This window comes from Gossypium raimondii, chromosome 1 (assembly GCF_025698545.1).
Source record: "Gossypium raimondii isolate GPD5lz chromosome 1, ASM2569854v1, whole genome shotgun sequence".
Taxonomy (NCBI): domain Eukaryota; kingdom Viridiplantae; phylum Streptophyta; class Magnoliopsida; order Malvales; family Malvaceae; genus Gossypium; species Gossypium raimondii.
In genome coordinates this window covers 50,178,635-50,206,364 of record NC_068565.1, presented here as the reverse complement: position 1 = coordinate 50,206,364, position 27,730 = coordinate 50,178,635, and the positions used below count along the sequence as shown (strand labels likewise).

Here is a 27,730-nt window from a genome sequence, read left to right as displayed (position 1 = left end):
TTTATTCTAGTGAATGAGATTTTAATTTATAGGATAAGATTTAGAAGAAGAAAATGATTGAAGAATGATTCTAAGGAAGGAATCGTGTTTCCTTTTGTAGGTTTTTAGTGCTTACTTCTTTTTCCACGTGGATTAAAGTAGGAACACGTGTTGAAAGAAACATAGTTCCAAGAAATTTGAGATTGTTTTCGTCTAGGCATCAGTAGCAATTAACAACGTTCCTATTCTTTTATGACGTGATAGACACCTTTGACCTTGTCAAGATACCTGAACCTGTTCCAATTTTTTTATTTTTTTTATTGAAGTCAACTCGAGAAGACAAGCTTTGCATGCAAGTAAAAGGTGCTATCTCTATCTGAATCTGATACAGAGAAATCAAAATTTTCTTAGAATTATTGAACAACTTTCTTTTTGAATATATAACCTCGTGATTTAAGCAATTATTTTGATTGAAAAAGTAAAGTTACGGTGTTTTGGGTTCAAATTATATAATATATATGTATCTTTTTTTTTTATAAAAATGCCCTTAAAATAATTTTTATTTTATTTATTTTTGATAATTTAATAATTAACTGAATTGAAACGTAAATGACACCAACTTAATCAAAATCTTATCACATAATATAATTAATTTAGAAATATGTCAAATCCAATTTAACCTTAATGAATGCTTTTTATTAAGATACGAGTGTAATTACAATCGAATCAACATTATCAAGTTTAACTTTTGAATCATGTGCTCCAATTTTTTAGAAAGTTATATTTTACTCTTTAAAATGTGTAAGGTTATAAATTAGTAATGATAAAATTATACTTTGACCTCTAAAAATAATAAGATTTTAATTTAGTCCTTTAAAAAATTTACAAAAGTATTAGCTAATACAATAGTAAATTTGCATTTTAATTCTTATCGAAATTTATATAACTTAATTTCGCCCAGTCAAAATATTTTAACTTCACCCGTGCTCATGTATTACATAACTTAAACCAAAATAAATCTAAAATTAATTTACACGATTTGAAAATCTCAAAAATTTCAAAATCTCAATCATATCGACTAACTTAACTACTTTGTTGATACATGTTTGTCAAATGCTTCTCATGATAAACGAAATAAATCAGAAAAATAGAGTTGAATTTATTATACTTTAATTTCGGCATACGTTGACGAAGCAGGCATTAACATAAAATACCCAAAAAGGAAAAAAAATAAAAGGGGGGCCTTTTTCTGACCATACATAAAATTACAACTTTAACTTGGGCGTTGCAATTTCACATGCAGTTGCACTTCTGCATGACAAGTTTGAGTTTGGTTTGGTAATCGATTCTGCTTACAACCAAACTCATAAAAACGACAGCAGTAGTTGTTTTTATGTAGACCTGTCCATGGGCCGGGTTTGGGCCGGACCCGGAAAAAATTTCGGCCCGACTCTTAGGCCCGGGCCCGCCCCGAAATATGGGCCTGAAATTTTGCCCAGGCCCGGCCCAAGAAAAAAATAATAAGCCCGAGCCCGGCCTGGCCCGGTTTTTAATAAACACAAAAAAAATTTTAAAATAAAAAAATATTTTTAAAGTATTTTAAAATTAAAAAATAAAAATATATATTTATTATATTCGGGCCGGGCCCAGGCCAAAAAAGTTGAGCCCGATCCCGGCCCATTTTTTAAACGGGCCTCATTTTTTTGCCCAAGCCCATATTTCGTTGGAAGCATCAAATCTTGTTGATTCTTGAGGGCTATGGCCTTAAAAGCTTTGTGTTAGGTACTACTTCGTCCCCTCCTCCTGTTGTTCTTGGTTCAGATGGCCAGCAAGTTAAAAATCTAGCATTTCTTGTGCATCGTAAACAAGATAAGTTTCTTGCATCTTGGCTATTGTCGACTGTTACAGATGAGTTGTTAGTTCACCTTACAAATTCCAAAACCAGTTTTGATATATGAAATGTTATTGAAAGGCGATTTAGTGCCAAGTCTAATCTCAAGATCTCAAGCATGCGACATGCGTTGTATTCCCTCAAGAAATCAACTTTATCTGTTAAAGGCTATGTGTCAAAGGTCAGACAGCTAAGTGATGACTTGACTGCTGCTAGTAGTCTCATCTCGGAGCAAGAACAAGTGAGCATAATTTTGGCAGGTTTTTTCGTTGAATTTGAGTCAATTCGAATCTTTGCTTCTGCTACTCCTCTGTCCCTTAATCTTTTAACAGAAATGCTGCTTGACTGTGAGTCACGACAGTTAGAATTGGTAACAGAAGGTTCTTGTCAAGCCAATCTTGCAACTCGACAACAAGACACGGAGGATTATTTGAAACAGCCTAGTGATTCTCTTCAGAGACCTAAACCGGATTATAAAGGATCGGGTAGAGGTTAGTCTCGTGGTCGATCTCGTGGAAATGGAAGGGGCTGGTCTCGTTCCAGGCCGCAGTGTCAATTATGCGACAAAGTGGGGCACATGGTTCAAACATGTTATCACAGGTTTGATGAGAGCTTTTCTGGTGTTGCAGGGTCCAATTCTGTTCAAGTTAACTGTCATCAATTGCATGAATCTGGGTGTTCGTCAACTGTTCGTTCTTGCCAAACGGGGGTTCGTTGCTGTGGCTCCTCTGGTCATTTGTCTCCTCCAGCTACATCTTCCTCACAGTCTGACTTAATTTGGTACCCTGACTCGGGTGCAACGAATCACATTACACCTGAGGTATCTAATCTCATAGCAGCTACTCCGTATACAGGTAACAGCCATGTCACTATGGGCAATGGTGAGTCTGTTTCTATTGCTAGTATAGGCTCCTCTTCTCTCTTAGCTGGGTCTAGACTACTGAAGCTTCAGAATGTTTTGCATGTTCCTGCAGTGTGCAAGAACTTGATGTCCGTGGCACAGTTTGCCAAAGACAATGGTGTTTATTTTAAGTTTCACCCGGTTTTATGTTTTGTGAAAGACATTCAGACAGGGGTGACACTGCTCGAGGGTCGCATGCATAAAGGGTTATACCGTTTTCGTCTCACCAAGTCGACACCTACTGTAGCCTCGAAGCCCGGTTCCAGTTTGTTGAATAGTACTGAACTTACATCTTTTTCCTTATGGCATAATAGACTCGGTCATCCGTGTAATACTGTTCTTGCTCATGTCTTGAAGTCGTGTAATATTTCCTTCAAACAAGATCATTTACAATAGTTATGTACAGCTTGTCAGCTTGGGAAAGCTCATAAGCTTCCTTTTTCCGCTTCAAAAACAATATATACTTCTCCTTTTACACTTGTCGTGTCTGATGTATGGGGCCCTACTAGTATGTCTTCGAATGGCTTTCGGTACTATGTTACCTTTGTTGATGTCTATAGCAGGTATACTTGGATTTATTTCCTTAAAACCAAGTCTGAAGTAGCTCAAAGCTTTCTGGATTTCCACCGCATGGTTACTGTTCAGTTTGGCTGCACCATTAAGACCCTTCAAACCGATGGGGGAGAAGAACATTGTGGCTTGACTGCCATTTTATCGCAGCTTGGTGTGTAACATAGGACAACTTGTCTTTATACCTCGGAGCAAAATGGTATCGCTGAGAGGAAACATCGGCAAATCGTTGATATGGGACTGTCCCTTTTAGCTCAGTCACATATGCCATTGACGTTTTGGTTTTATGTATTTGCACATGCCATTCATTTGACTAATCGTTTGCCTACACCTGTCTTGAACCAGTCAAGTCCTTATGAAAGACTTCACAAAGTTAAGCCTGAGTATGGCTCACTGCGAGTTTTTGGGTGTGCCTGTTTTCCTGATCTCAGGCCTTTTCAAAAGCACAAGCTCAGTTTCAGGTCTCAACGCTGTGTATTCTTAGGCAGTGTTCCTACTACTAAAGGGTATCGTTGTCTTGCAGAAGATGGTCGAGTGTTTTTGTCTCGACATGTTCATTTTGATGGGACCAAATTTCCTTTCAATGAGGGTTTCAGAAGGAATCATCTTCCAACTGTGTGCTGAGTTGTTCCTTTCGTTCTGCTCTTTCTTTGGTTTTGGCAACTAATCCATCTACTGTTTCTCAGAGTTTACCTACCACAACACCACCAAGATCCAGTACAGATATGCATTTTGATGAGGGTCTTGCTTCTGAACAATTACAACCCAGCCTAGTGCTTACTCCTGCTAGGGTTCCTGATGTCGTGGTGGAACCTATGAGTAATGGTCAACATAGTGGTACTGTACCAGCTCAAATCCCGTCTATACCTGAAAACCGTTATTCTATGCAGACTCGTTCAAAGAATGGGATTTTTAGACCCAAGGTCTTTACTTCTGTTGTTGATGAGACTGAACCCACCAGCAATCGTGAAGCCTTTCAAAGTCCCGTCTGGACGAAAGTAGCTACTGTCGAGTATGAAGCCTTAATTGCCAATCGTACGTGGGATCTTGTTCCCTTACCAGAGGGTCGACGTGCTATTGGTTGCAAGTGGATCTTCAAAATTAAAAGACATGCGGACGGTTCTATTGCCAGGTACAAGGGCAGGTTAGTTGTCAAAGGTTATCTCCAGGAAGCAGGAGTGGACTTCCAAGAAACTTTTAGCCCTGTGGTCAAGCCAACCACTATTAGGGTTGTTCTTGCTTTGGCAGTGTCCCTTAACTGGTCTCTTCGACAGATTGATATTAATAACGCATTTTTAAATGGAGATTTAAGTGAGGATATTTACATGTTTCAACCTCCAGGGTTTGAGCAAAGTGCGGTAAATGGTGAACCACTCGTCTGTAAATTGAAGAAGGCGTTATATGGCCTCAAACAGGCACCCCGTGCGTGGTTTCAAAAGTTGAGAGATTTTCTGGTGGCTACGGGGTTTATGGTTTCAAAGGCAGATAACTGACTCTTTATTCTTCGATCGGGTACTAAGGTGTTGTACGTCCTTGTTTACGTTGATGACATTATCATCACTGGTAGTGATTCACAGGCCATTGACAGTTTTGTCACTCAACTCAATGATCGGTTCTCCTTAAAAGACCTAGGTAAGTTAAACTATTTCCTTGGGATTGAGGTACAATACACGTCTGAAGGGATGGTTTTGTCTCAAACTAAATATGTTCGAGACTTACTTCGCAAAGCATCTATGGATCAATAGAATAGCCTTCCAACTCCAATGGTCGCTAGTTGTCACTTATCTGCTGGTGAAGGCAGTCCAGTCGAAGATCAACATCACTACCGAAGCATTGTTGGTGCACTACAATATGTAGTAATCACCAGACCTGACATAGCTTATTCGGTGAACAAGGTCTGTCAGTTCATGCACAATCCCTTGGATATACACTTCAAAGTTGTCAAACGGATATTGCGGTATTTACAAGGGACGTTGAATTATGGTCTACGGTTCACTCGTGCCTCGAAACTTCTATTAGAAGGTTGTTCCGATGCCAGTTGGGGGTCTGATGTTGACGATCGGCGGTCTACTTCAGGGTTCTGCGTCTTCCTTGGAGGTAATCCAGTTTCTTGGAGCTCTAAGAAACAGTCAGTGGTTTCTCGATCCATGGCCGAAGCGGAGTATCGAAGTGTTGCGCATACAGCAGCGGAAATGATTTGGATCCAATCATTGTTAACTGAATTGTGCGTTCCTGTTTCACCAAAAACTTTAATCTGGTGTGACAGTTCTGCTGCGGTTACGGTAGTTGGGAATCCTATTATGCATTCCAAATTCAAACATGTGGAGTTGGATGTTTTTTTCGTTAGAGAAAAGGTGGCAGCTGGTATACTTCAGGTTGGACATGTTCCAGGGTCCTACCAACTAGCAGATATCTTGACAAAGCCACTCTCAGCACCAATGTTCAATAAGTTTCGAAGTTAGCTTCGAGTAGTTAGTTTCTGTTAAAAGAAGGTTGGAAAGCAGTGGAGAAGTATGAGGAATATTAGGGAATAAAATAAGTCCGTTTCTGTTAGTAGTTAGTTTCTGTTATGTTTAGTTAAAAGAGCAGTTAAGTAACGGTTCTTTGATTGTATTAAATACGTGTTTCTACTGATTGCAAAAGATATACAGAATTCTTTTCTTCAAGTGCTGTTGTGTTATCTTAGCAAGGGGGAGGGTTTGTGCAACCCTCTACTGAAAACCGAATCAACCACAAAACTTTCTATAATTCCCTAATTATAATCGTTTCATGATTGCAATTATAATTCTCTCTAGTCTAAAACTTAAACTCAAAAAGAGTATATAGTCCTAACAGCAACGCGATTCCAACCTAAGTCACACTTAATATGGTAAATATCTTAACTATCAGGTAAACACATAGAATTCAAACTATCACTAATTTTTTGAGTGATTTCCCCAAGTATTTAGGCATATGGGATTTTAAGCTACCTTGTATATTTAAAGAGAAAATATGTAAAAACTTATTTCTTATTCCAAGTCATTATTTAATTAAAAACTTATTTCTTATTCCAAGTCATTATTTAATTAAATAAGAGGAGTTATACTCCAACTAGAACGCCAAGGGGTGACCACTGGATATTCGTGTTGCCATTCTCTTTATCATTCTCTTTGTTGCCATTCTCTTTGCGGAGTTGGGCTTGTGGTGGTTGTCAATGCGTAGTTCAATTTTTCGAACTTACCTCTCTTTATTTGGATAAAAATATTAAAATTTAATTATTTAATTAACTAATTAAATGAACTTCTAAATTAATTTTAATTTAATAAATTAAAATTAAATAATTAAAGCAATTAAATAATTTACACTATCCAATTTTAATTTCATTAAAATCATAATAATTTTACCATATTAAAATTATATACAAATGTATTTAATTAATTATCTTAACAAAATTAACATCGATGCCTACTTAATTTTCACTTTACACTTAAGCCCGTCCAATTAAATAATAATCCAAAGAATTTGAACTAACTTTAAGTCATCTCTTGCTCTATAAAAAATGCAATTATTGTGGATATTAATTGATGCAATCTATTTCTCTTTATTTTATCAGCTTGTTTTAGGTTTATACATGCAATCCGGATAGAGTTAAAATGAGCTAGCAAACATACCAATTGAACATATGTAATTAGGGCTCAAATAACTTGTAATTCTAACTATTTGTTTATTAATTATGCAGTTATTTAGTCATGGAGTTAATCTACTAAAAGTACCATGTTTGAACTCGCCATTATATACAATTACAAAACTAATATTATCAAGTTTCAATCCAATGAATTTATCATGTGTGTCACCCTCATAGAATATCTAGTATTTGTATTTTTAGTATTTGTCTTTTACTAGAAAATGTAATTTCAAAACCTTATTTTCATAAACCGAGTCATCAAGATGAAATAAGAATATTTATGGAGTTACTATGAGAATATTTTGAAGTTTGGTTAAGTAATTTAACTAAGAAATTAGTTAATTAAAACTTAGGGACTAAATTATAAAAATCACATCTCTGTTGAGTTTTAATTTAGAAAAGGCTTGAGGACTTAGATAGTAATTATCCAAAAATTAAGGGTTAATAAATCAATTTTTGACATAAGTTAGTGGGCGATGATATTAGATCCCACTTAAATTAAATTATAAATAAATATGTCTTAATGAACTAATTAAACATGGTTAATTAAGCTAAGTTAATACTAAACTAGGTATATATATATTAAACTTGTGGAAGATTGTCATCTTCCATAGTGTTCCAACCGTCCATGCTTAAAAAAACCAAAGGAAGAGAGACATCCAACCATACAATTGAACAAAAATTGGAAAAAAAAATGGATGTTGTGAAGGAAAGGCTAAAATTGTGGAATAAACTTGGAAAGATCTACTCAATTTATTGTGTTTTGAAATGTAAGTTCTTATGAAATTTATTATCGTTTTTTGTTTGGTAGGTATGTTTATATTTATTTTCATTTCATCTATGGTTGAACTTGTGCTAAGATTAAAGTGGAAATTGACATAATTAGCTAGGAAATATAAACAAATTGGAGTGAGTTGTGATAAGTTGAATGATGTTATATCTATAGTTTTGTAATTAGAAGAATGACAAAAGATCTTTAATTGTATCACTAGTTGTATGTGTGGTTCGTATTTGGATACATTAATTGATGAATTTCAGAAATTGATATATGATAGTCACTATTTATGTTTATGCATATATGAATGAATGATGCTCATGTGACTTAGTGGAAAGGTTAGAATACGATTAGCATATTAATAAGGTCATATGTGCGCTTATGTACGGGATTGTTGATGATATGGAGATTACAATATGTCATTCGAGATCTAGTATTTGTTACGGATTATCGAGTATTCATTGTCTCTTCGGAAACCTTGATGTTGTTGACGGGTGTATTTGCATATGATTATGCATTTGATGTCTACAAGCTTAGCACTTCGGTACTTTAGTGTGGGGTAATTAGACTCATATGAGCTATCTTGATGTGGTGTAACTTGGCAATTCACTTGTATACTTTGAAATTCATTAATTATATTACATTTATTGGTTTAGTTTTAATGTATAACGAATCATCATAGTCTAAGTTGCTAATGTGGCAACTGTCGGAAACAAGGGAAGAAAGAGGGTGGCCGAATTAGCCCATGCAAGCAACGCTGAAAAACCATCGACAAGGCAAAGCCAAGGCCAGGGCCAAAAGAAAGGTCCTCGTTGCCACCATGAAGCTCGTTGGGGACAACGACGAAGCTTTAATCCAGGGCCTTCGAGAAGTCAACTACGAAAACCTTCCATGAATGGCTTTAATTGATGAAAAATTAAAGATTTAATACTAAACGGGATGCAATAAAAACAAGAACTTGATTTATTTTTAATCTATTCTTCAGTAGCATTTTATAAAACAATAAACAAGCATTATTTCTCCGTTTCTACATTTTCCAACAAATGGCCAATACCATTCCTCGATCAGCTTGAGTTTACTATCAATAAGATTCAAATGGAAAAAGTAGCATGAATATATCTATATACTAGAAGTTAGATTGTATTAATTTTTATACGTTGGACAAAGGGTTGACTGGTCTTTCCATTAAATAATTCATTTAATATTGTCTAGGTTAATCTTATACCGTGATTTTTCAAGTAATTATAAAATTATTTTAAGAAATAGAAATTTATTTAAAATTGTTAAAATTAATAAAATATTTAACAATTAATCTTGATTTAAAATAAATAACCAAAATTAAAATGAGATAATATTTGACACACTATTAGTAGAGTTTTTAGACTCCACAAGTAGGGGTGTAAATGAACAGAACGTTCGTTGAACCATTTGTATAACGTTTGTTTATGTTTGTTTATTAAGCTAAATAGATGAGTATGAACAGAATTTTTATGTTCATTTAATAAATGAACGAACACGAACAAAGGTGTGTTCGGTTCGTTTATGTTCACGAACAAGCTCGTTTAAAAGCATGTTTATTGGCTCGTTTATTTATTAATGGCATTTTCTTATAAAATTTCCATTAGTAAATATTAATAAAATTATCTTGGATTGTATTTTTTTCATTTATAATATAATTATTAATATTTATATTTGACTATTCTATATCTAAACAATATATGTGTGTATATATATTTATTGTTTGTTTATTATTTATTAACATTGTTCGTGAACATGTTCAATTATATGTTCATGAACATGTTCGTCTAATGTTCGTAAACATGTTCAATTAAGTTAAATGAACATGTTCGTGAACATTAAACAAACGAACATGAATATACACAATTTTAAATAAACGAACATGAACAAAAATCTGAAATTCTTAACGAATACAAACTGAACACGAGCAAGCTTAAAAATAAATAAACGAACATGAATAGAGGTTTGTTCGTTCAAGCTCGGTTCATTTATAACCCTATTCACAAGCAGGGTTAGGGGGTTAACAAGTATATTGTAAGGGTATAATAATAGATATTTAAAAAAATAAAGAGACCCATCTTACTTTTAAAATTGTTGGTAGAATAAAATAATTATACGGTGACATTTATATTTCACGCCATTAACTTTAATCATATTTCCTTAAATTATTATTATTTTTTTGCCCAAATTTGTAAAATATTTTCTCAAATTGGTCCACTTAGCAATGGACAAGATGTGGGGCAAACAACTACTTACAACAAAAGCTTTCACTCCCATTAAATTTTACATTAATTTTCTAGTTTTCTGTCATTTCAATTTTTATATTTATAGTATTTCATCATAAAATTATTAAAATTTTAAAATTTTATAACTCAATAATGATAATTATTTTTCAATTCGAAAATTTATTGTAATTTAAAATTTTTTGTTAATTTTAATAAATTTAATAATTGCTTATAATTCTTAATAATTTTTATATTTTATATTTTAATATTTATTTGAAAAATCATGTCAACAGTTTTAGGATTTTCAAAAAATATAAAAAAAATATTTCTTTTATAAAATTTGTTAAGTGACATTTTTTTCACTTGAAATACAAGTGTCGGCCTAAAATTAAATGGAATACACAACCTAGCCCACATTTTGAGAAGAATTAAAAAAATCAAGAAAACCTTTCTCAAAATTATCAGTCCCGATTTACTTTTTGCTAATTTACCGATTTAGTGTGAGATAGAAACTTGCCTGTGTCGTTGTAATAATGAGTGAATCAATGAATGAAAGTGCAAAAAATAAAGGTTAACTCTCTTTTTTATGTTTATGTTAAACTAATCATTGATCTTATACTTTGTATTACTAATATAATCTAGTTTCTTTTTATAATATCTATTTATTTCTAATAAATGCTTATATAATAGATTGAATTCATCTAATTTATTTCTATATCGAATAGAGTGGCTATTAAAATGAATGATTTACTGAGTATAAATCGTGAATCAAAAATGGAAAATCAGAAAAGATGGAAAAAGCTTTCGGCTCTAGTCATTCCATTATATTGGCAATTTCAAAAAACTGCTCATACTATCTTATGGGTTATGGGCCCATCACGCTTCTACTGGCGCGTGTTTTTTTTAGCAACAAAAATTTCACTATTGTAATGCATCCCCTAAAACCTCGATGCTCACCTGCCATCCCTTCTTACTCACCAAATGATCTATAACTTTTTACATTTTCAAATTAATATTAATATATATGTCACAAGTTAATTATCCATCAACTCTGATTTAAAAAATCAAGCCAGCCCACATTTGGACAAGAATTTAAAAAATCAAGAAAACCTTTCTCAAAATTATGAAAGCCAAGTTTCAATCTTGGGACCTATGGGTTATGGGCCCACCATGCTTCCGCTACGCCACTCTGATTTGTTAAAATAAATTTCAAGATTAACTTATTTAGGTGTTTTCTTTAACAACATAAATTTCACTATTGTAATGCATCCACTAAAACCTCGATGCTTACCTGCCATCCTTTCTTACTCACCAACTGATCTATAACTTTTTTTTCGTTTTCAAATTAATATTAATATATATGTCACAAGTTAATTATCCATCAACTCTGATTTAAAAAATCAAGCCAGCCCACATTTTAATAAGAATTTAAAAAATCAAGAAAAAATTCTCAAAATTATCAGAGCCAAGTTTCGATCTTGGGACCTGTGGGTTATGGGCCCACCACGCTTCCGCTACGCCACTCTGATTTGTTAAAATAAATTTCAAGACTAACTTATTTAGGTGTTTTCTTTAACAACATAAATTTCACTATTGTAATGCATCTATAACTTTTTTTTCGTTTTCAAATTAATATTAATATATATATCACAAGTTAATTATCCATCAACTCTTATTTAAAAAATCAAGCCAGCCCACATTTTGATAAGAATTTAAAAAATCAAGAAAAACTTGCTCAAAATTATCAGAGCCAAGTTTCGATCTTGGGGCCTGTGGGTTATGGACCCACTATGCTTCCGCTACGCCACTCTAATCTGTTAAAATAAATTTCAAGACTAACTTATTTAGGTGTTTTCTTTAACAACATAAATTTCACTATTGTAATGCATCTATAACTTTTTTTTTGTTTTCAAATTAATATTAATATATATGTCACTAGTTAATTATCCATCAACTCTGATTTAAAAAATCAAGCCAGCCCACATTTTGATAAAAATTTAAAATATAAAGAAAAACTTGCTCAAAATTATTAGAGCCAAGTTTTGATCTTGGGACCTGTGGGTTATGGGCCCACCACGCTTCCGCTGCGCCACTCTGATCTGTTAAAATAAATTTCAACACTAACTTATTTAGATGTTTTCTTTAACAACATAAATTTCACTATTGTAATGCATTTATAACTTTTTTTTCGTTTTCAAATTAATATTAATATATATATATATCACAAGTTAATTATCCATCAACTCTGATTTAAAAAATCAAGCCAGCCCACATTTTGATAAGAATTTAAAAAATCAAGAAAAACTTGCTCAAAATTATCAGAGCCAAGTTTCGATCTTGGGACCTGTGGGTTATGGGCCCACCATGCTTCCGCTGCGCCACTCTAATCTGTTAAAATAAATTTCAAGACTAACTTATTTAGGTGTTTTCTTTAACAACATAAATTTCACTATTGTAATGCATCTATAACTTTTTTTCGTTTTCAAATTAATATTAATATATGTGTCACGAGTTAATTATCCATCAACTCTGATTTAAGGTTATGGGCCCACCACGCTTCCGTTGCACCACTCTGATTTGTTAAAATAAATTTCAAGACTAACTTATTTAGGTGTTTTCTTTAACAAACATAAATTTCACTATTGTAATGCATCTACTAAAACCTCGATGCTTACCTGCCATCCCTTCTTACTCACCAAATGATCTATAACTTTTTTTTCGTTTTCAAATTAATATTAATATATATGTCACAAGTTAATTATCCATCAACTTTGATTTAAAAAATCAAGCCAGCTCACATTTTGATAAGAATTTAAAAAATCAAGAAAAAATTTCTCAAAATTATCAGAGCCAAGTTTTGATCTTGGGACCTGTGGGTTATGGGCCCACCACGCTTCCGCTGCGCCACTCTGATTTGTTAAAATAAATTTCAAGACTAACTTATTTAGGTGTTTTATTTAACAACACAAATTTCACTATTGTAACGCATCTATAACTTTTTTTTCGTTTTCAAATTAATATTAATATATACGTCACAAGTTAATTATCCATCAACTCTGATTTAAAAAATCAAGCCAACCCACATTTTGATAATAATTTAAAAAATCAAGAAAAACTTGCTCAAAATTATCAGAGCCAAGTTTCGATCTTGGGACCTGTGGGTTATGGGCCCACCACGCTTCCGCTGCGCCACTCTGATCTATTAAAATAAATTTCAAGACTAGCTTATTTAGGTGTTTTCTTTAACAACATAAATTTCACTATCGTAATGCATCCACTAAAACTTTGATGCTCACTTGCCATTCCTTCTTACTCACCAAATGATCTTTAACAATTTTCTTTTTCAAATTAATATTAATATATATGTCACAAGTTAATTATCCATCAACTCTACTTTAAAGTAATTTTTTTAGGTGATTTGCTAAGAGAGAAAACTAGGATCGAGAAAGAGTTGTTCAAATTTTGAACCCTTTATCCAAGAAGGAACCTAGAAATATTATTTAAGATATTTTAACTATAAAACATATTTCAAAGTACATAATATGTAAATGTTGAGGGTTAATTTCTTTAAAAACAAAATTAAAATTGACACAATGTATAAATGTAAAGAGTTAAATTTGCTATTATACCAGTTTTAAAAGTGACAATTTCATCTTCCTAGTAGCTATTTGACAATTGATGACTTTAAAAGAAAAAATTTGATTAATTGGATGATTTTTTATAACTTTTCATAGTTAAATGGCTAAAAAATTTAATGATAGTTGAATAACTCTAAATATCTTTTACTCTTTTATTAGCATTAAATAAATTAAAAGGTAAGCTAAATTGAGGTTTTGATTTTTTTATCAAGCTTAGCTTGATCCAAGAAGAAAGAATATGATATAAAAAAATAACTATAAATATTGCAAATAATATATAGATTTCTTATAATAAAATAAAAGTTGGATATTAAATATCACAAGTAAGGTTGTATGTGTATAATTTTGTATGGATTAAAGATTTATCATTTAAAATTAATAGCATTAATTAAAATAATTAAAATAGGCATAGAATTATTTTAATTTATTAAAAACATAATGTAACATGCGTTAAAAAGAAAATGAAAATAAAATAGAAACAGAAGCAGGGGTGAAATTAGAAAATTTGTTTAGGGGCGAAATTAAATTGTAATTTTACGATAGTAAAAATGCAATTCCACCATTTTAATAGCTTATATCTTTTTAATTTTTAAATAATTAAATCAAAATTTTATATTTTTAGGGGTCCAAGATACAATTTAAACTTTATTAATTTAAAATTTTAAAAGACTTAAATTTTTAAAAAAAATTATTTTAGGGATGTCGGACTCTGCCAGTCCCTTAATTTCACCGTAAAGAAAGAAAGGGAAAAAAAAAACCATTGGACTGAAAATTTAATCTGGATGGCCTTGTGGGCTTCATGCCCAATAGTTCAATTGATTGAACCAATATTAATTATTGGACTTTAAATCTAGTTTTGTCTTTAAAATCCAATTCAGATTGTGCTTAAATTAGTCCAATCCCTACTCTCGATTTAGTGTGTGTTTGAAAGAAAATTTTTAATAATTTTTATAATAAACAAAATATTAGTATTGCTGATTATTTTACTTACATAAATAAGAAGATGAAATTAACCCAACACTCTGGTTGAAATCAATGTGATCTGCAATATTCCTTTTGCAGGTGGTCCTTTTCGCTTTTTATTCACACCTTTGGAGATGACAATGATAGTGCTGATTTAGACACTTATATCTAATGAAATTTCATAATTGGTTCGGTGGTCAAATGCTGTTTATCTATACAACTTATTTGTGTTCAAATCTTTATAGGAGTAAGTCTCTATAGTATTGGGGTCATGGTAGCATTAGAAGTTTTTTTAGCTATGAAATGGAAGTTAAATAATTCTTTATTTAGAGAACTTGGTTCAATAGTGGTGTTTAATTGATGTATAAATAAGTCGATGAGACCATGGTCTCTTCAAACAACTTCATTGAGAAGGTAGAAAATGTTTTTTTTTTATGGTACAAAAGAATGGAAACGAAATGACATCTTCCTTATCGATTGCAGGTACAAATCATGAGGAAATATTTAAAATTTGGTGGTGAGTTATTGCTTTGATGTAAACGTTGGTATGTTAGTGATTGAATGTGTTTTCTTTTGGAAGGTTGTAATATTAAACTTTTGAATGTTGTTTGTTTGTTCTTTACAACAGAATAGATCAAATTAAGCACAAAAAAAAAAGTCTCTATAGAGCGTGTAATGGGCCAATTTTATCCGGTGCTGATAAAAATAAACCAAATAATAAAAATAAAAGATAATAAAATTCAAAAACAATCCATTTACAGTAATGGCCCAAATACAAAAAAACAAAGCCCATAATACAACCAAACCATAACCCAAAAGTTACCATCCCATAACCTAAACTAATTCAAAAACCCTAAAACCTAAGTTTTCCTTGGCGCCGCTCCTCCCTTCGCACACACGCCGCCTGGGGTACCTCATCCCGAGGCCTAACACACCCTTCTTATTACTCGTTTTTTATATTTTATAAAAATACAAAAAGGAAAAAGAGAGAAAGGTTAAAAAACTTATCGAATGCTCGTACTCCGCCACTGTGGGTGGAGGATTTGGTATTTTTAGGGTTTTTGAAACCCAAAAATCAAAATTTTTTGGGCTTTCTACGATTTTTTTGAGGATTTTCGGGGAATATTCCCTAGATTCGGACTCCGAAAGTTGGAGCATTCAAAACGATGTCTTTTGGTGTTTTCTGGCCACTGAGGATGGTGGGGCCCATCAGCGGCGACCAGTGGCCGTCGCAGAGGCTCGTCGGACCAGTAGCCGATCTTAGGGTCTGCTCTAGAGAAAAAGAAAGGGTTCTCGGATTTTTTTTATTTAATGGATGAAATGATTTTTTTTACAGAATTTTAACTTAAATAGCCATAGTGAAACGGCGTCGTTTCACCCAGGCTCCAAGCTCCCCAAAACGGTGTCATTTTGAAGCCAACCCGGAGACTGACCTGACCCAACCTAGGGTTTGCGTGTTTTCACGACAAATGGGATATTTTTGTTCTTGGTCCTTCCGCCTTTTGGGTTGTTTTAATTTAGTGCTAATTTCACTATTTTTTTTCTTTTTAGAAATTTTACCATTCAATTTTACCACGCTTTCAATTAAGTCCTCTGTTTGTTGATCTCCTGGAGAAGGGACGTGTGTCCTAAAGATTGGGATAATTGCTCATTTGGTCCTCGTTCGTTTTCGCGCTTTTCATTTTAGTCTTTTATTTATTTAGTTTATCCCAATTTATCCTTTTAATTTAATTTAAGTTACAATTAAATCCTTTACTTATTTTAATTCTTTTATTTATTTATTTACTTATATGCTTATTTATCATTCCTTTACTTTTTGTTATATTTGAAATTGTTTTTCTATTTTCTTTTCATCGGGCATTTATTTATTTATTATCTATTTATTTATTTACTTATTTATTTATTACTCTTTTTTACATACTCAAGAATTGGATTGTATACATGCTTTCATTTGTACATTTTTCGTTTATTATTTTATTTTTATTTTTTAGTCTGTTCTTGTTATTTTATTATTTCCTTATTATTTTTCGCACTTTTATGTCATGTTTGTTTATATTTTAATAATGTATTTTCCGTTTTATTCTTACTTTAAGATACCTTATTAATTTCATCATTACTATGATTCGATTATTATTAATAATATTATTACTATAACTATATTAATATTATCATAGCATTTCTTCATTCATTTATTATATATCATTCTAATATTTTACCCGTATATCCATTTTATAATCACTACATCATGCATTATGTTTAAATGTAATTGGTCGCTTTTATATTATACCCCAAAATAAGATAAATACACATTGTTTAAATGTTACATTCGTTATTGTTTAATGAAGGAGATTTTAAAATTAATGCAATGTCTCGTATTTGGAGATTCGAGAAGTCGTGCCCTACCTTACGGGATTCGACTTTCTCCTTGAACCTAGATAACCGGACATCCCTTTTAAAATTAAAACACATGAGATTTAAATAGTAATTAAATAAAGAGCAAGCTTATTTTCGAGGATTTGAGATGTCGTGCCCTAACTTACGGAATATGACCTTTTGTTACTTCAAGATAAGAAGGCCTTTTACACAAGTTTTGATTTATTCAAGTGATTTTAATTAAAAATAATATTATTGCAAAGTGGGATCATGTTTTTAAATTCTCACCAAATTTTCAATTCTCGATATTAAGACATTAAGTAATCAATTAGGTACCAATTCTGAGTGTCACGAGGGTGCTAATCCTTTCTCGTACGTAACTGACTCCTGAACCCATTTCTTGAATTTCGTAGACCAAAAATCATTGTTTAGTAAATCAAACATTTTATTAAAGTGATCAAATTACGAGGTGATCCGATCACACCTCATAAAAAAGATTGGTGGCAGCTCCCATTTTTTATTTTAAAATTAAAAGTCGATTTCAAAAATGGTTTCGCCAGAACGAACTTGTATTCAAATCTTTATGGGAGCAAGTCTCTGAAGATTTGAGGCAACATTCCTTTAAATCTGTTTTTTTTTTTTATATAATGCCTAAAATTACTAATAGCTCCTCCCCAACCCTTAAATAAGAGGATAATTCGTTTCAACGCACTCGAACCCATGCCTTCTACATTGACAATAATATCAATACTAGTCGAGTTAAGACTCAATCGACCATTTTTTAACTTTATTATTACCACAACAACAATGTGACATTTTTTAACAGTTAATTAATACTACCCCTTATGTTGCCGTTTACACAAAAAGAAGGGAACACTCTTAAGTTACAAAAAGAAAGAAACAACTTTTCCCATAGTGACCACAAATTTAAATTTGTAAAAATTAATCTTCCCTCTTTTTTATATTACGATTAAAATGGAGTTGGTTGTAATAAAGTCGAATTTTATTTTTTATTAAAAAATAAATTAGGTTAGATCAAATAACAAATTGATCTTTATATTAAAATTTTCATCTATTTGAACTATTAAGCGATAATATAGCTGAGGGAACAACTAACCATTTATCCAGGTTTACTCTAGATGTGAATTTTTAAATAATTATAAAAAATTCAAATATAGTCATGCCAGGTACACGTGACATTTGTCTAGTTGCACCGTCGATCATGTCATTACTTATTAGTAGAAATGAACGAAATTTTTAGTAGAATAATCAACTTGCTCTCTGGTCGAATCTAGTAAGACTAATTTCCCAAATAACAAAATACAAATTGGTTCCCAATATAAAATACTATTAAATAGGATATATTACGGAACTTTGGATATGATAAAAATTATATAAAAATTTATGTTCAATAAAGTGGCTCATAATATAAATTAACTAGAAATTGTACAAATATCTCATTAAGTCCATGATCCATACACCATAGTACCCACTAAATACATTATTTGCATATACATAATATTTTTTTCCCTAATTAGCCTATCAATTCAAAGCAAGTTAAGCTCTAATTAAAATATAAATTTTAATTAAAAAATTTGAAAGAAAGTGAATCCAAAATTCATATTTTTTAGCTTCCAAAAAAATTGTTCTCCCCATCATCAAATCCCATTTAAACAAACAAGTTCTTCTGATAATTCTTCCATCAACAACCCAAAGATTGCATATTCAAGTTGTGATCCAATTTCTTTAATTTGTTCTTCATTTCTTTTCCACCCATCAACCTCTAATCTTTTGAAATCTTGATCCACCATCATGTCAATTGTGTTTGATTCTACATCTTTCCATGATTCTATCCTTTTACAAACCCTTTTAGCTACCGTTTCTAGATCGCTGTCGGCCTCGGCCTCTTCCTCTTCCTCCGTGATGAGATCAGACACTAACCTTTTCATACAGTCAGGGACACGTTCCGGATTTTGGAAGCTTGATTTAAGCACTTGTTGAATAATGACATCTATGTTAATTTCACTATCTGAATAAACCGATTCGTTCTCCACTTCCTCTTCTTCATTATCATCATCATCATCATCATCTTCTAACATTCGTTTCTCGAGTTCAATTGGATCTAATTCGGCAAGTTTCTCGAATCTCCGAAGTTTGTGCAGTAGTTGCTGCTTTGCTCCTGGTAAACACACAACATTCAACAAATTTGAAAACTTGGAAAAAATAAAATTCAAGTAACATTTTAAGTATATGGTTGCATGGTCCAACAAATTGAAAACTATAAATGTACAAGCAAAATCAAAGACATATCTCCTAACATAGAAATGTGGGTCACATGAAATTATGACAAAACTAGTGGTGTCTACTTCAACAGGTCAGTTTAAACTAAAATATTAAATGCCAACAAAATTTCCATGGATCCCACATATCATCAATCACCAGAAAGGGTATTTAACTAAACAATTTTATATGGTAAAAGTTTTTTTTTCTCAAAAAATAAATAAATTAATTCCTGTAAATTAGATTAAGAAGAGTAAACAAGTCATTCCTATTAAAATTTTATCAATTTTTACTGTTAAAAATTGACGTGATTGACGGAATAACTAAATAGTTACACGTGCATGTACCCTATTCTAACATACATGAACTAATTTTTAATAATAAAAGTGGATGAAAATTTTAACAAATCACTAGTTTACGACAAACTGTAACCTGACTTTTAAGACAAAGACCTTACCTGTACCGGCATCTTAGCTATCAACTACACCATTAAAGACCACATAAACTGAAAGGAATGGTACAAAAAAATTAACTCAAGTGATTCAGAAAAAAAAAAAAACCGTACTTTGTACATTTGCATAGCTGCATTCGAGATCAAAACCATCCTTCTCATCATCGTTGTCATCGTCGTTATCGTCATTGACGTGTCGATCATCGTCATCCTCGAACGGAGGGTCCAAAACCGAAACAGGGCTGCATTGTTCTTCCTCTTCTTCTTCTACTTGTAATTTTTTAAAGTTCTCAACTTGGTAATTTTCCTTGTCCTGTTTTCAGTTCAGACATGTTATTCTTCAGACAACAATTCTTCAATTTGGCATCAGTCAAAATTTTACGTGATTATTAAAGGGTTTGTCTATACTTGTAATTGCTAATTGATTGGATTGTTGACTTTTCCAATCAAAAATTCAGAAATAATTGTCTGATTTTAGTGATGGGATCCAACAGAAGAAAACAAATAAATATTTGTCCTTCTAGGGAAATTATTTACTTGACAGGCCCTTCGTATAAAACAAGTTTGCATGGCAGATACCATGATCAAAATTACACTTAAAACTAACTTACAAGACTAAATGGCATATTTAACCCCCCTAAAACCTTTCAACAAAAAAGGGCATATTAGTCAAATCAGATCTAATGCCGGCAAAAAATTAGTAACGAAGTTGATTATATTTACCGACAGTTAGACAACTCACTGCTCAGCTGAGTCACGAGTTCACTCAAATGCTTCCATTAATGAAGAAGCTTTTAAATTAAGTAATTTGTTTTTTACTCTTCAAATCACATTTCAATTAATTAGCAATGGTGATTAAATAAATTGTTACTATTACTAACCTCTTTTTGGCGTCTACTTGGGGAAGTCGTCGGTGAAGAGAAGAGTGGTGTCCGATGAGTAAAAGAAGGGCTTTTTTGAAGCACGAAATGGAAAGGGCTTTCACAAAAATGTTCATCACAAGAACCAAAAGCCGCGTTACTTCGTAAACCATCTTTAGTAACGAAAATCTCTTCGAAATCCTCGGATTGGCTGCAGCTACAAGAAGTATCCAAATCCAAATCCATCGATTTTTCTTCATTAGTTTCCGACCAAACGGCACTGCTACTCGGCCGACCACTTTGATTATTTTTACCAACACTCGAATCCCACCTTAGAATATCTTTCACCGACACTTCAGCTCCTTCAACGTTACTTATTTCACTATTCCGACTTTTGTTACGATGAGTTATCCTCTTCAAAATCGAACCCAATAACCCGGAAGAACCACCATTGTTTTTAGTTTTCGATTGCTTTTGAATCCTTAAAGCAGCTTCAAGAAGAATAGCAGCTGTTCTTGCTGGGATGTGAAGAAAAATAGCATTGGGGCTTTTACATGGACTTCTTTTAACAGGTGATGGGAATTCAAACAATGGAGACTTGGTAAAGTCCGTTGTTGTTTTCGTCGAGAAAAAGCAAGCATTTTTGCAGAAATTCGAAGGGAAACTCGAGGTTTGAGTGATGGGTTTTCGTTTTTTGATCTGTAAGTGAGTTTTCGGGGACGGTTTCTTCAGTTCACAACGTCTGTCAGCAATGTATTTCTTCAAAACAAACGGTTCTTGATCCTCTTGAAGCAACTCATGTAAATGCTTTCGACCCATCATTGAAAAACAAGATGTAAAACTAGAAAAAGGAACAAAAATCTCAACTGTCAACAACAACAAGAAGCTATGGTTTTCAGCACCATGAAAGAGTTGACGAGCTTTCAACTTTTTAACCAGAGAGAAAATAAAACAGTGCAAAAAAGCAAAAAGAAGGGGGTTTTTTTTTGGTTTTGAAGGGGGAGAAACAAGTTGGCTACAAATATAAGATAAAAAAGGAAGGAATGAGGAGAGTTCTTGATTCAAATCTGAAGGGATTTAAAATATCGAGGCAAGATAGTGATAAGAGAAATTATTATTATTAATACTAAGATTTACATTTTACACTAAAAAAACAAAAGCTGCAAACTGTAGGGGGTTCGTATGGCAGTATTTTAAAGTTATATAGGTGAGGATCTGATGTCTCACCATTGTCGACAATAGAGAGATAAATAAACAAGAGAGTTAAAAACTAGGTTTGGTTTTGTCTTAAAAGAACAATGTGAGTGTGACTGTTAATATTAGGGTTGGTTTTCAAATTTTAATTCAGGTTCTAATTTTTTTTAATAAGATAAAACCCTAACAACAATGCGACTAGCACGACTTGAACCCTGAGGCAATGAACACCCTATCTGTCAAGTCAACACGAATATTTTCGATTTTTATTTTTACTTTAATCATCAGAACAAAAATATGCTAATAGTTAATTGATTATTTGAGAGTTTATCCTTTTAATTAAATTATCGATATCATCATCCTAACAATTAATTTTTTATTAACTTCGTCCATAAATACTAGATAGGATTTGACTTAGGCCATATTTAAAATACATGGATTAGGGTAATGTTAGAATTTTTGGAGAAAAAATTAAATTATAAATCTTTCGGGTCAAAATAAATATTTATCATCAATTTATAATTTTACAATTTCTGAAGAGATAAAAGGGCCAAATGCTTTAAATTATAAATTATTATATGAATTAAGATGTAATTTTATTACTATTTTCATAATAATTAAATTATATTTTATCATTTTAAGAATTAGAGTATAATTTCATTATATATTAATTTGTAAATTAAAGGGTAAGTTTCCTAACCCTTACTTGGACCCTTAGTATTGTTCCTGTTAGATTCGTCTTTGAACACACAGAACCTATCGCATAAATAATTCGGATATAATCTATTAAAAAATATATCTACTAAATTTTGATATTAATATTATCTTTTAACATATCAAATTTAAATTGTTTGTATTTAAACAATTTAAATTTACATGTTTTAAATATTCTTAGCTAATATTTAATATTTGCTTAACGATATAATAACAATATTTTAAGAATTCATTTGAAACATTTTAGGTAAGTATCATGGAGGCCCCTATAGCAGAGGTTAGATTGCATTTTGCTCTCTTTAATAAAAAAAATAGCACATTAGTCCTTGTACGATAGGCCAAATATCAAACAGTTACACCTACCATGCCACGTGTGTTTCACGCTAACATACAAGGGCTAGTATATAAAAATTTTGAAAATGATTTGAAAACATATAAATAAAATTTACCCTAATATATATATAAAAGAAAAATTTTACCCTGATAATATATATAAAAAAAAAAAAGAGAGTGGGGACGAGGGTAAGTCACAGGATTGGCGAGAAGTGCGCTGGCTTGGGTGGGGTGTGGTTTAAACCTAAAGGATTCTTTTCCACGTACCTTCACATCTTTCCCGAGATTTTCAACACCCATACATGGCCGCTCTTCCCTTATTAATTCCTTTGCTTTTTCTTTTACCATTCCTTACATTTCTCCTATTTTTTTTATTCTCAATTTGCACTCACTTTGTCCTTTGTCTATTGCTTATTTGAAAACAGTTGCTATATATTTCAAATTCCATTCATGACGATGTCGGAGATTCTAATCAATGAACGTAATAGTTGATCTTGATCATGGTAAATTATGGGTAAATTATACTCAGGTTACTAAATTATTGGTAGATGTATGTTTCGGTCACATAACTTTAAAAAGTTACAAAATAATCACTAAACTTTTCGAAAGTTTTTTTTTTTAGACGTTGGGTTGTTAAGTTTTCTTTTTGGAAATTCAGTTAGCGAGCTCCAAGTGACAATTCGATGATCGGTATGGTGGATTAGTACCCATTGACGAGTAGAACACATCTTAGATCCAAATCGATCTGATAGCCAGTGTTAGAGATCAAAGAAGAAAGTTATTTGAATTTTGACTCACAGATGAAGTTCAAAGTTGTTTCATGGAAAAAAAAAATATTTTGCAAGAAATGCAACAGTCAATGTGATATTAGAAAGTTTTCAGTTAAGCATTTTGCAAGAAATGCATGATCAATGTGAGTAATACATGAAATACAACAGTCAAGTTATTAAAATATTAATCATATCAAATATTACATAAATGTATAAAAATAACTATTTTTTACATTAAACTTTTCATTACTCATTGTTTAAATTTATGGTAATAAAAATGACTTTGAAAATTGTTATACTATACGTCGATAATGGCAGTAGAAATGATCACAGAGCAATAAGAAAAAAAAAAGAACACACAGATTTTAAGTGAAAAACTCTTCTCGGGAAAAACCACGAGACTAATGTTGAAAAACAACAAATACAAGAGGTTTTCTGCTATACATGTTTTAAGGGTTAAACAACCCTTTTATAATCAACGTCTAATAGAATAGATATAGTTTTATACGAATTCAACTTGTGCAGTAAGTTCCATACCCACATATTCTCAATTTTGCCTCTCTATTTTATTTCTTTAACAAATGAGTTACACATCAAAAATTTCACGTCGGGATTTGAGTCACACAACTCTAACAAAAATAAAAATTTATAGGTAACGTTGATGTTGGAACTTTCGATGCATGGTTTTAATTAGTGTATTATAAACAAATATTATTTATATAATCATTTTTTGACATCTTAACTTATTTGAGGTTTCAATGCAATATTTTATAATAAAAAAGAATACTAACAAAGAGGTTAATGTAATCCACCTAATATTTTAGAGTCTTATATAGTTTTACATTGGGAAAATACAATGCTTAAAACTTTGGCTTTTTGTTTTTAACACATTACAAGACAATGCTAGAAACATAGAAAGGGTATCAATGTTACAAACTTTGTGTGTTTTAAGACATGTTTATAACTTTGTCATCATTAAATTTTTGTATTAGGACAACATAAACCAAAAGCAATTTAGACTTTACAGCTAGACACCAGAGTAGATATAGTTAACTAATTAAGCACATTAGGAATTAGATTAATAATTAATTAATAAATATTTTTATCTTAAAATAAAATAACAAGCTCGTTATTAAGTAAAAATAGATTAATATTTGATACACTAGTTTATAATTTTTGATATAATATTTATTTTTATTCATTATCCATCCTCAATCTTTGAAACAGAATAAAAAAACATGCTTGAACTCACATATTTGTTATTGCAATAACAACGAGGTGCGGGAGAAATCGAAAATTTTTAAAGAATGAAATTAAATTGTAATTTTTATAATAGAAAAAAATACAATTCTACCATTTTAGTAGACTATATCTTTATAATTTTTAAAGAATTAAATCAAATTTTTATATTTTTAAAGTGTCAAAGTGTAATATTACCTTTACTCATTTAAAATTTTGGCCATATAGAAAATTTTTAATTTTAGGGGGGCCGAGCATCCTGCCAGCCCCCTAGTTTCATAATTGACGATGCCAATTGAACCAAGATTCAATTGACTCACTGATGGCGTATAGAATCAGTGCACTATGCGATAACATATCATTAAAAATAAAAATATATCATCATTTGGTTTTTTAATTTCATACCAAAAAGAATCATTTAAACCGTTGAAATCAAATATGAATCTAAACAAAAATTTTTTTAAAAAATCATAAAATTTCTTATGATCTTAAAACCAGATTGGTAGTCAATCCGGTCAAGTTACCGACTTATTAGTCCAACTAATTCAATTAAAAATTAATCAATTTAACTATGGATTCAATACTATTCTCCCAATCGATTCCTGGTTAGAAGAAATACTGAAGCATGAGTAAGAGGCACGTGGAGACAAGTGTTGAGGTTAGATATTGAGTGGTTGGTCTGTTTATTAATTAAAAACAAAAAAAGCGTTGACGAAGTGAAGATATCGTAAGGAGTCGATAATATCACGAAACGTAAAAAGGAAAATCTGGGGAGGCGAACCGGAAAGAAGAGGACAAAAAACAGAAGAACACGCATGCCAACTAAGTCACAGAGGCGGATCTTTGACGCTCCTCTCCACTCTTTCATCTTCATTCCCCTTTTTTACTTTTCTCCTTGTTTTTTACTGCTCAATATGTATATATATATATATATATTATATTATTATTTTGTATTTACCAACGTTTTTTTTCTTTTGTTGGGGGTTGATTCAAAATCAATCTGTCAGCTACCATTTTCTATTATTCCACCTAATTTTATATATTCATCACGGCCTAAATAAGAGTGTTCAAACGGTCGATTCGGTTATTAATTGAATCGAATGATTTAAAATGTAAATATCTTTAATAGTTAATCAAATCAAATTTTTTTCCAAATACATTGATCGAATCGAATTTTATATGTTTTTGTCTTTTAGTTAAAATATGTATAAAACATATAAAAATATACATTACTAATTTTCATTTTTTTAATAGTTAAAAAATTTATATATAATATATATTATTTAATTTGGTTTATTATCCAATTCCAAATTAAATTAATCGATAACATAAATTTTAAAAAATCATTAATTGACTTTCGGTCGAACTAAATTCGACCATCAACCGATTAACTCGATTCGGTCAATTAATTTAATTTTACCCGAATTATAAATACCCCTAAATTCCACAAACAGATAATTTCTTATGACTTGAATCCATTATTCATGACTAATAGGTCGACCATTGGGTTCCTCTCCCGTTTATCTTAATTATATATATATATATATAGACGTTTTTGAAATAGCAAATTATTAAAATTTGTTATTAGTCGACGTATTTTACATAAATTGCTAATTATTATTTTTACTATAATTTAGTTAATTTTAGCTCCTATGTTACTAAAAATGTAGTATTAATTAAATACGTTAAATCAAACTCTTCTATAAAGGGAGTAGACAAGGAGGTGGGCAATGGCCTTAATCCTTTCAAAATGATAAAATTGTCTTGTAACTCTTTCAAAATTTTAAAAATTATAAATTAGTATAGTGATAAATTTATATTCTTCTCAATTTATAATTCATCTCTGCTATCTAAAGCAATTTTCTAGCTTCATTTGCTTCTATTAGTCAAGTACTATGGGCAAGTTATGGTTTAAGTCTTTATTTTCAAATTTGATTATTTTTAATCTTTAAACTTTTTTTTTAACATTAATTTCATCATGGATTCTTATCATATAAGCTCTTTTTTATACAATGCCTAGAACTACCTATAACTCCTCCCCAACGCTTAAATAAGAGGATAATGCACTTTAGCGCACTCGAACCCATGTTCTCCTGGAAACAATATCAATACCAATCGAGCTAAGACTTGATCAACAATCTTCATACTTTTTGAACTTTAAAATTTCAATCTTGACTTAAGCAATAGTTGTTAAATACATCAACTAAAATGACATTACTTTTTGAGTACTTTATGACAATATCAAATTGACATGATATTAAACATACAATACTATGTTTATTTAACAAGATTTTGAAAATTTCAAAATTAAAAAAAAATACATGCACCAAAGATATCAAATTAAAATATAAAAAGTGTGATAGCAAAATTTAAGTATAATAAAATTATTATTATGGAATTAATAAAGAGTACATTAGTCGTAACTTTTTTTTACTTGAACAATCTAATCATATCTATTTTTCTTGACACAATTCTTACAACTACTCATAGCCCTTTCCCAACTCATAAATAGGAGTATAATGCGCTTCAGCGCACTCGAACCCACATCCTGCATTGACAACAATTCCTATATCAATCGAACTAAAACTCAATCCATTAATTACAACTTTTAAAATTTTAAAGTAATATAAATTTTTTAGTGTTTTCAGATGTAAAAATGAGGAATGAATAAAGAGAACATTAGTCGTAATCATATTTGGTACACATACTTTTCCTTTTTCCCCTTTTAACGTGACGGGTCCATTTCATAAATCAACTTTAATTTAAAAAGCAAATTTTTTTGGGATTTGATTTTTGAAAATAGAATTTGATTTTTCTTTTATTATTATTTACTATATGGAGTAATAATCATATTAATATGGGCAATTGGGCACTGAAGAAAAAAAGAGAACT

The 27,730-nt window shown here is 31.2% G+C and overlaps 1 protein-coding gene across 1 annotated transcript; it reads right to left on the bottom strand.

The window, feature by feature from the left end:
• Positions 1 to 18,398: 18,398 nt before the first annotated feature.
• LOC105786359 (zinc-regulated protein 8) lies at positions 18,399 to 21,728 on the bottom strand. The gene is made up of 3 exons (XM_012612744.2): positions 20,610 to 21,728; positions 19,843 to 20,041; positions 18,399 to 19,176 (listed from the first exon to the last, which is right to left on the bottom strand). Exons 1-3 carry the CDS (start codon positions 21,408 to 21,410, stop codon positions 18,656 to 18,658), a joined length of 1,521 nt encoding a protein of 506 aa, XP_012468198.1. The 5' UTR covers positions 21,411 to 21,728; the 3' UTR covers positions 18,399 to 18,655.
• Between the last annotated feature and the right edge of the window lie 6,002 nt (positions 21,729 to 27,730).